Source organism: Poecilia reticulata, chromosome 11 (genome assembly GCF_904066995.2).
Source record: "Poecilia reticulata chromosome 11, P_reticulata-male-v2, whole genome shotgun sequence".
Lineage (NCBI taxonomy): Eukaryota > Metazoa > Chordata > Actinopteri > Cyprinodontiformes > Poeciliidae > Poecilia > Poecilia reticulata.
The window spans coordinates 11,751,001-11,760,908 of NC_088840.1; the positions used below are offsets into that span (position 1 = coordinate 11,751,001).

Here is a 9,908-nt window from a genome sequence, read left to right on the forward strand (position 1 = left end):
TATAGGCTTTAAAACACCTATTTGACTGTAATTATCTAACACTTAGTGATAAAGTTTCTGAAATAAGTTAACTTCTCAATAATATCCTAATTTATTGAATGGGACTGTACTTTCACCCAGTGTGAAAGGCTCTACGAATATCCATTGAAATGTCTTGGTTCATAAGGATCACGGGAACGCTACAATTTATTTGGGTTATTTGCAAAATTTCCCTAATCCAAATGCAGTTCTGACTTCTACCACACTGTGATGCTGTTCAGATGGTATGCCCGGGGTTTTTTATTTTTTATTTTTCCACAAATAGTGGTTTGAATGGAAATGGTTCAGCTTTGGTCACATCTGTCAGGGGCACTGTCTTTCACATCTGCAATTTCCGCCAATCGGTAAACGTGCCTTTTTATGGCTCTCTTCTTGCAGCTCTACAAAGGTCAGATTTTCTGATTGCACATCCCATCTGAACTGTGGATCTCTCTGGCTCCTCCGCAGTTATCATCGGTATGTACACCTTTGCGGGGCACTGCTCCAAGTCACGTTACACGAGACAAGTAAATGTCAAAAAAAAAAAAGAAAAAAAAGTTGTTATTCTAAAACGTTCACGCAAATTTTCAAGATAAAGAGTTTGGAAACGATCAGAAATGAATGTGAACGTCTGGCTATGAAAGCAAAGACATTCTGTGCTCTTCCAACCATTTTTCACCGATTTATTCCACAGTGACTCATATTAATAGAAGAGTTAAGCAAATGTGCCCCAAAGGCTGGCTGGAGGCACGAGCACCTCTACTTCTGCTGCGTACGTGAAAACCGTCTGCAGTACATACATAAACATGCTCATGTATATGCACACACTGACTCTTTAGGTTGAGATGAAACGCAGATAATTACCTCTAATGGAAACCAGACTTCCAAATCAACTCTGTTTCTCCCTCTGTCCGTCTCAGTCTGACTTCCTTCCCCCCTTGGTCTTTTTGTGGTGTTGAGGGTTAATGTAAACCAGGGCTCGTTGTTCCATAATGGGGACCTTCACAGGAGACACTGGAGGATAGCAGCGCTGGTGAAAGCAAAGAGAGACAGGTAGACTTCTGCTGGAGTGTTTAAACAGCCAAACACACTTGAACCCAGGCCTGTTTTTTAAGGTGTAATTCATCTTTCGGCCAGTGTGTCACACAGAGCGGCCTGCGCCTATGGTTTTGGATCAGTTTAGGGACTGCAAATGCAAACGCAAGGGCGATATAAAGCAGTGATTAATGAGTGGGAGAGAGTGTGCGTGAGTTTGTGTCAGTCATCAAAGAGTCTATAAATCATAGCACACTTAAAACTGGAGAGCCAGATGCCTTCACACTGATAACAAGCGGTCAAGCCATTACTTTCGAACATCAAAGAGGGCAGGAGCCGGGTTGCAGGACCCCCTCTTTTTTTGCTGTCTCTCCTTCTCGGCGTGGAATGTATTTCCCCCCCCCCCATTTCATAGGCGTGAGAAATCTCCCTCTTTGTGTTTATAACCTGTATGTGTTTGTGTGCGTGTTTGGAAGCCGTAGAGGTGACATTCCTCTGTGTCAGAGCAACAGCCTCAAGTTTAAGATAACACAGCCACGGTAATCTAAGGGTGGGAATCGATTCCCCCCCATCGGTCAGCGGGGGATTCAGGGTCAGAGCTAATGGCTTTACCTTCTGCACGCAAGCTGCGGCGCAAAAAACACAACAACTCTTCGACAATCATCTCCTAACAACCGTGTAGAGAGGTAGATTTTCACACAGCATTCGCATCCGTGTTACTGTAGCCCTCTTGCCTAATCGTACTTGAAGTTTTTATGTGAAGTAACTACCTTGAGGATTCTTTTGGGAAAGAGTCAAAGGATCCAAAACTATGCACCCAAATGTAATATGTACTTTTTAAAACCTTTTCTTAGGAGATGTGTATTTACAGTATGTATATATATATTTCTCACAGGTTTATATACTTGCTACATGAGCAGGTTATTTTGTTCTGTTTTGTTTCTTTATGAGAATCATTACGTTTATCCCTTTTTGTGCTGTAGTTTGTCTTAGTTCAACACATTTTTAAAATAAAATTCCATGAAGGATTACAAACATCTCTTTATAACATCTCTGCATGATTTCTAAAGTGTTTTACCATCTGAGTTTTAAAGATACTACCCCACTCTTTATAGGCTGTTAAATTCTAATTTTTCAATGGAAATTGCTCACAAATACATTTACAAAGACATTTTCAATTTGCATTATTAACCAGAGTATGTTTTTTTTTTTTTTTGGCAAAACGTTTGAGAGCTAGCTAGCTGTAGCTGTAGCACCTGCAGCTACCTCCCCCAATGCTGGCCTGGAGGACATCTGGGAATATCATGTATGCCTTCCACGGTTCCGAATTCACCACGTTCAAACAGACCACTAGATAATTATGGCTTTCCCAGATCCCCGAGCTCATGAAATCACTGCTGAATATGCCAGCAGTACGAGATGTTTTCTTTTTGCCCCCCTCCACTCTGCTTTAGTTCCCTTGGGTTTCATCAACAACCAATGAAAATAATGTTTACATAAACCTTAAAATCACTCCAGAAGATGTTGAAGTGAAAGTCCTGCCATTGTTCAGTTTATTTAGGCTCACAAACGCTTGAACGAACTAACAAGACAGCCGAAAGAGATGAAAGATTGCATATTATTATCATCTTTATTTAACATATCACCAAATATTTACAACAGGAAACAAAAAAAAGGTTTATCCATTCAACACCGTTTGATAACCTGAAAATAAATAAGCTTTATTGGAGAAGGGGGATAAAAGAAATTTCATACCTGCATACAAAAATAAATACAAAATACTTCTTTTTTTTTTTTTCTTAAAAAATTGTCACGGAATGTGGAGTCATTTTTTTTTTTTTCTCTCTCGTGTTTCAAAACAGAGCAGTTCGTCAGGGGCTTGTTTTGTTATTACAACATTCATAGTCGCAGTGGTGTCTCTCTTTCTTCATATCCGTCCTGGCAGTCCAAGTGCTCCCCTTGCAAACATTACAATCCACGCAAAGGGAAAAGTGAAAAGTGGGCTGCTTTCCTCAGAGGCCTGAAGCAAAGCAACAGATCCTGGGCCTCGGCTGCCTTCGGCCTGAGTCACTCGTTCTTCAGTCTGTGGAAGAAAGAAATATAAATTGTGTATCAGGAAAACAATTATCTATAATCAAACATTGATTTTACGTGGTATGTGGATGACGCCTTGAGATTTTAAGCTAAAGGTAGTTTCTGTTCAGTCTTTAAAAGAACAAAACCTGGTGAGTGACGTATACCTAAAGATTTTGTTGCAGGTAAAAATACTTTTTTACCTCCACTGACATAGAATGCTTCAGGGATAATATTTAGTAGTTTTTTGACCAAGAAAAGATCTGCATTGTCTTTTTAAAAAGTGACTTGCACTTATTGCCCTGATAATCCATGTCAGTGAATGGACATTTGCAATAAGGTCTTTGCAAAACATTATTGGAAGGGCAATGCTTTGCACTAACTGATCCAAGATTTTCAGTAGTCATTAAACCTGATGCATTCAAGTAAATGGTGCAGATGACATTATGTAAGATTTGAATATAGTTTAGCAATAAGTATCTAAAGCCTTTTGGCAGGTAAATATACAGTTATTTTCACTGGTTTTCAACAACATGCGCGTAATATCGTATTTTGCTGTTCAAATGAGGCTTCAGCACCAGAGGCCAGTTGACTGTTTCGCAGACTTTCACGTAAATGCAACCCCATAAGTGTTTCAGTAGGTGCCATGCAGACATGGGACTGGAAAAAGCCCAAGTTCCGTTTGATACATTGTGACCCAGCAGTGTGGAATGCTAAAGTGTCCCAGCTTACCCCGATGCCTCATCACAGACATCCCAGGTCCAGTTAGTGGGAAGTGGTCGACAAGGACCATGCGCCCCCCATCCTCCAAACTGAGAATGCGTAGCTCAAGCGCTCGTGCGCCACGTAGCTGCAATTGGTCCCTCGCGCGTCCAGCTCGTCACTCTGGAGGACCTGGCACAGAAAGTCAATATAGCGGGCCGCCAGCTTCAGCGTCTGGATCTTGCTGAGCTTGTCAGACGGGAGGGTGGGGATAATTTTACGTAACGACGTGAACGCTTCGTTCAACGACTGCGTCCGTTGTCGCTCGCGGATGTTGGCCATCACACGCTGCGTCTGCAGGTCGTCGAAGGAGCGCGCGGGGCTGCTGCTGCTGCTGGCCTCGCTGCCGCCGCTTCCTCCGTCGTCGCAGATCTTTCTGCACTTTTTCTTGCCCCGGATGGAGCTCTCTACGCCTCCCTCCTCATCCTCCTCCTCGTCCGTGCTCTGGCGCGCTGACCGCCGCTTTCTTGCCCCTCTCCGTGGCAACTGACGGTCACTCTCCTCCTCACTGTTCCCAGCGCTGTCCATCGGGGAGGAGTCGTCTTCCCGCATCGTCTTTTCAGACGGACTTTTTTTTTTTTTTTTTTTTTTTTTTCCTTTTTAGGATGTGGTACAGTTTTTGACCCCTGACCCAAGTAACTGTCACAAATATCAACAAACAGGGACAGCTATATTAAGGCGTTTGGCCTGCAATGGTTTTTAGATCTGAATTATGAAATGTGGTGCGCCACAAAGAGAGAGAGGTATCTGCCAGGCTGGGACGACCCCAGGCTCTTATAGCGAAGAGAGGGCAGGAGGATTTTGGGGAGGACTCTGATTGGGAGAGGAGGGGTGTAATATAATACTGCGGGAGAAGGAGACTTAGGGAAAAACTCCTTAAAACACGAAAGCTTCTCCACACAGAAGTGGGAGGATGTGGTGGGGGCAACGTTATTAAATCATGCATCTTGTGCAAACACTAGCTGTGTGGAGATCATTTCTTCTTCTCTTTTTTTCTTTCAGTGTTGCACAAAGCTAACAAAATAAGTGGAATTCCTTTGAGTTAGAAGGCCCCCACCCATCCATATTTTTCATTTTTCATCCACAGGTTGCTTTAGTAGCGGCCTTTAGCAGGTCTGCATTGTTGGGTATGGCTTCTCTCATCTTCCTCTTGGCAACACCCCACGGATTCTTTACGGGGTTTAGGAGAGGCCATTTTGCTGTAATGAAGCACACTGGTGCCATAGTCATTAAAGCAGGTACTTTTGTCAGCACATTGCTGGCGATTGCTTCAGAAAAAGGAAATCTGTAACTCCATACACAGGGAAGCATGAAATGCTATAACAGTTCCTTCTGCAGCTCAGTTGAATTGTAAGATGCTTTTAAAATCTCCTTTTGGTTCTACATGTGGCACAACGCAAAGCGATGTAAGCTCTGACTCCCATTGCCTTGTGACTCTCCCCCAATCTTTTGAATGGGCTTGGATCCACATTTGTTTCAAGGCTGCAGTTATCCATATTGCCTTTGGACATATTTTTCTTCCACTAAGCTTTCCAGTAGTTTACTTGAAAGCAGACCTTTACCTTATGACAAAATCTGTTTGCTTTCTTTGCGTTATGTAGTATTCTGGTTTTGTTATAAACTGAATGGTGTTTAGTGTTTTAATAAGCTTTAAGCTGCAATTGTCAAAATTAACCAGAAATAAAGACTTAAAGTATATTAGTATGTGTGATAGATAAATAAAGTTGTTGATCATGTCAAAATGTATTGAAATGACATTTTGGAGCAAAAGTGCCCCAGTTCAAAACAATTAGTTTACTAAATAACAAAACTAAATAACAAAAGGAAACACATACATTTGATATTTCAGATATTTATTTAATTATCTAAATTTCAGTAGTAAAATGTGGAAATATTCAACTATAATATTTACTGACTGCATCTCTTAGAAGAATGTATAAATAATCAGTATGTATTTACTTATTTCGTATCCCTGCTTTGTAGCACATTCTGAATTATTTTCTTTTCGCTTCACCCTGTAAAGTCAGTGGGCGGGGCTAACGTCTACAAACAAGGTGATTGGTCTGCAGTTCAGGTGCAAAGTCTGGTTCACAAGACATACTGATACTTAAAACAGCAATAAATAATAATAATAATAATAATAATAATAATAATAATAATAATAATAATAATAATAATAATAATAATAATAATAATAATAATAGTTATTATTGCCTATTAACTAAAATATATTAACTAAAATATTTACAAATAATTTTAATATATAAAGAATTCTGTTTTTAATTATTGGTTTTACACATTGTGTATTTAGTAAATTTCCAGATGCAAATGAACTAAAACATTCTTTATTAGTCATTGTATCTTGGTTTTCTTTAACACACATATGAGTTTTCACTTCATTCATGACAATACAGGCTCTCCCAAAGCTTCTGTTTTCCAGATAGAGATCCAGAGATCCTAATGTTGAAAGTTTCATCCCCTTTTCTTCTTTCACATTCAAAATAAACAGAAAAAACAGCTAAAAGTCTCAGCGAGCTGCTAGGTTTAGACGCCTCAGAAGGGAACAGCGGTGGTTAAAAAACATCAGGCCACTGAAACACAGGAGGTTCTCCCAGCAGGAGGTCTTTGCTCCTATAAGCAGACCGACGTGTTTATTTTCCCCCGTCAGCTGCCCCGCGTTGAGGTATGCACTTAAATGGGCCCGACTTCCCCGCAGGGAATCGCGGCACAGCAGCTCAGGTTTAAAGGAAGATCCGTCCTGTCCAAGGGTGCTCTTAGGGGCGGAACGCTGCGCGCAGCGGGGCGCGTATATGGGGCTGGAGCGAAACGCAAATATGTGGTAAAGGTGGAATGGGAGGGAGGACAAGAGCAGTCGTGAACGTACTTGACCAGTCAGCAAAAGTCTCTACTATTAGAACAATGTTATTTCTGGTTAAAAGAAGAAGAAGAAAAAGAATGCTGGTTGGGTGGGGGCCAGGGGGGGTGCTTTTGGATCTTATCGGTAATAATCTTGAAAGTGCCAAAGATTTGAAAGCCAAATCCAAGATTCACTGTGTGAAGCCGGGTGATCATCCTGGTCTTGGAGGTGTAAATTGACAGAGACAGGCTCCGATTGAGGCCTTTGCGATTAGACTTGCTGCTTCACTCTTGATTGGGTTAAAATGATTCATCTCTTCCCTCTATTTTTCTCGTGGTAGAAAACCAAATCGTTAAAATTATGGAGAAAAAAACGGGAGTAGCTCACCTGCTCTGCAGAGGTCAGGTGAGGCGTCTGGCTGCGTAACTCTCCAAGGTGCTGAAACACGCATTACGATCTTTATCGTCAATCCTTTTCAAGTTCTGATCAGGAGTTTTCACGAGCAAACATCGAGCTGTTCAGCAAACGCGGGATTTTTTTTTCAAGGAACAAACAAAAAGGTAGAATTTTGTAAGGAACCATAATTTTGTGGGGGAAGAGAGCGGAGGGTGCACGGTTCTCCTTGGGTACTCAAGCTTTCTCCCAAAAGTAAAAAAAAAAAGAAAAGAAAAACATGACCATTATAGGTTGATTTACTGTAGGTTGAGTGGTTTCTCTAGATTACTCTGTGTTTGCGTGGTTATGTGTCTCTTTGTTGCCCTGTGATGGACAGGAAATCAATCAAAGTTGACCCTGCTTCTTAGCCAATGGCGACACTACAAGGATTTAGCGTGGAGACAATGCTTAGTGCCTCCAGGCCAGCAGGGGGCCCTCATGAGTGCAGGATTTTTAACTGCTATTTTAAAGTTTTCTCGTTACAGAGTTTAAAATAATGTAATTTTTTAACCTTTTCGAATGGTTTCGGTTTTAAATGAACTAAAAAATATGGATTAGTAATTAATACAAAATGTTTTATTTTAATATTCACAATTTAATATGGCTGTCCATTTTTTTCCCCTATGGAGTCCATTTATCCAGGGCTTAATCAGTAAATAATAATAATAATAATAATAATAATAATAATAATAATAATAATAATAATAATAATAATAATAATAATAATAATAATAATAATCAGTTTACATTCTTTGGTGTAGATTGTTGGACATCCATGGTATAGTCTTGAGAGTTATAAATCCATTTGCTTTCATTTATAGCTATTAATAAAAAAGTACAACCAATTAAATAAACCACTCCTTCCAGACTATACTGAAACACAGTACTCAAATAAAGCTGAAGTTTTCACTGCTTCTGTGAAAATTTCCTTTCAGTTGTTCGATTCATTAAGCGAATAATTGAACGGTCAAGTAAAACATGAGTGACTAAATCTATTCCCCTTTCAGGCCTGATACAACACTCACACATTGAGTGCTGTGGTTGGTGATGGTGTAGAGAAGGAACAACCCCAAATCCAATTATGGTTATCAAATAATAATAATAATAATAATAATAATAATAATAATAATAATAATAATAATAATAATAATAATAATAATAATAATAATAATAATAAAGCGCCTATAGCAAAAATAAAAACACATGGGTTTCCTGCTTCTTAACTGTGTAGCTGTTTATTCCTTTTTTCCAGAAGCAACTTATTTTTAGTCTGTATGGAAGGGGGGGGGAGGGACTGCCTCAGGTGTTGTCCAGCAGGTCCATCATGAAGGAGATGTAGACAATGGCCAGACGCAGCGTCTCGATCCGAGACAGCCTCTTCTCGTACGCAAAGGTGGGGACTTTTCTCCTCAGCTCATCAAACGCCTCGTTCAGGCTGAACATCCGCTTTCTCTCCCGCACGTTGGCCGCCTGCCGCTGGACTCCGGTGATGATCCTCCTCCGTTTGGACCTGCTGTGCCCGCGGCTGCAGCACCTCGGTGAGAAGCTCGCCGGATGCTCCGTGCGCCCTCCGCCAGGCAGCGGGGACCTGCTGCAAGAAGAGCCGCTCAGCCGCGTCTGGTTGTTCGGACAGTAGGGCGAGACGTCCACCTCCTCTGACCCTATAGCGCACTTCTGGGTGAACCCGATCAGGTTGATGTCACTGACGAAGTTTATTAACACGGAGTCGTGAATGTCCATGATCGAGTCTGCATGCAGCTGGCAGAGCCAAAGGGATGTCTCTTTTGTTTGTCTCCTGTTCAGTTAACAGGAAAAAGAAAAAAAAAAACAGACTCCAAGCGATCACCCAACCACGACAAGTGCATCCAAGTTTCTACATATCCTCTAAGCTCTCTACGGGGTTAGATCCTCTTTGGCTGAAGTCCAAGTGCCTTTTTTCCTGCGGTTTTAATAAGCCACCCACACCTCTTCACAGCGCCACATCTTCCACACCACCTCTGCTTTTAAATCGACTGTATTTCTCCTCGGCCTTTTTAGAGGAAAGCTGGAGGGTTCCGCCAATTGATACGCTGTCCCCTTCCAACCCCGGAGGCCCTAAATGAGCTTCTGAAGAACGGAGGCTCTCGACAGAAGGTCACAGACTCTTGTTTGCGCTCTTCTCTCGGCCTCGGCTGCTAAATAATGACACTTTTAACACTTAAACTGGCCAGGAGAAGACCAAACAGAACATTCTCTGACAGTCAAAAGCTTTTCTGTTGCAAATCAAAGCAAATAGCTGTCCGTTCCCATGGCAAGAAAGAGTCCACACTGCAGGAACTGCTGAGAGAGAAAGAGAGAGTCACTGGGAGCTACAATACGGCAAAGAAATTCCTCTTCCTCTTAATTTTTCACTCTGTCAGTTTGGCTAATGAGTTTATTTACTTTCCACTTGCTGTTTTTTTATATGTTCAAGTACAGACAAATTGTCCACATGTTTAAAGTGACAATTTTTTTATAGAAACAATTTCTTTCAATTCAGTGTTTCCTAAACAGGGAGATGGTTAGTAGCAACAAAACTCTAGTTGCTGATTCATAAATGGCCAACTGCTTTTCAGTATGATTTTGGGGACGGGCCTCACAAAAACAGTCATACTGCTTAAACTTTTTTCATCCATGATTTGTTTATGGTCTCCGTCCATTGGTTCTATCAACTCTGATCAGCTTCATAATCCCACAGCATGATGATGCC

At 41.2% G+C, this 9,908-nt stretch overlaps 2 protein-coding genes across 2 annotated transcripts; both read right to left on the bottom strand.

Annotated features, from left to right (window-relative positions):
- Positions 1–2,664: 2,664 nt before the first annotated feature.
- Positions 2,665–4,703, bottom strand: twist1a (twist family bHLH transcription factor 1a). Its single transcript, XM_081612835.1, has 2 exons — positions 3,859–4,703; positions 2,665–3,136 (listed from the first exon to the last, which is right to left on the bottom strand). The coding sequence occupies exon 1, from the start codon at positions 4,438–4,440 to the stop codon at positions 3,892–3,894; it is 549 nt and encodes a 182-aa protein (XP_081468961.1). The 5' UTR covers positions 4,441–4,703; the 3' UTR covers positions 2,665–3,136; positions 3,859–3,891.
- Positions 4,704–6,159: 1,456 nt separating this feature from the next.
- LOC103472260 (helix-loop-helix protein 1) lies at positions 6,160–9,617 on the bottom strand. The gene has a single exon (XM_008421760.3). The coding sequence runs from the start codon at positions 8,918–8,920 to the stop codon at positions 8,480–8,482; it is 441 nt and encodes a 146-aa protein (XP_008419982.1). The 5' UTR covers positions 8,921–9,617; the 3' UTR covers positions 6,160–8,479.
- Positions 9,618–9,908: the final 291 nt, after the last annotated feature.

Coding starts and splice junctions, on each gene's coding strand:
- LOC103472260 (XM_008421760.3), bottom strand. CDS start 8,920: ATGGACATTCACGACTCCGTGTTAATAAACTTCGTCAGTGACATCAAC.
- twist1a (XM_081612835.1), bottom strand. CDS start 4,440: ATGCGGGAAGACGACTCCTCCCCGATGGACAGCGCTGGGAACAGTGAG.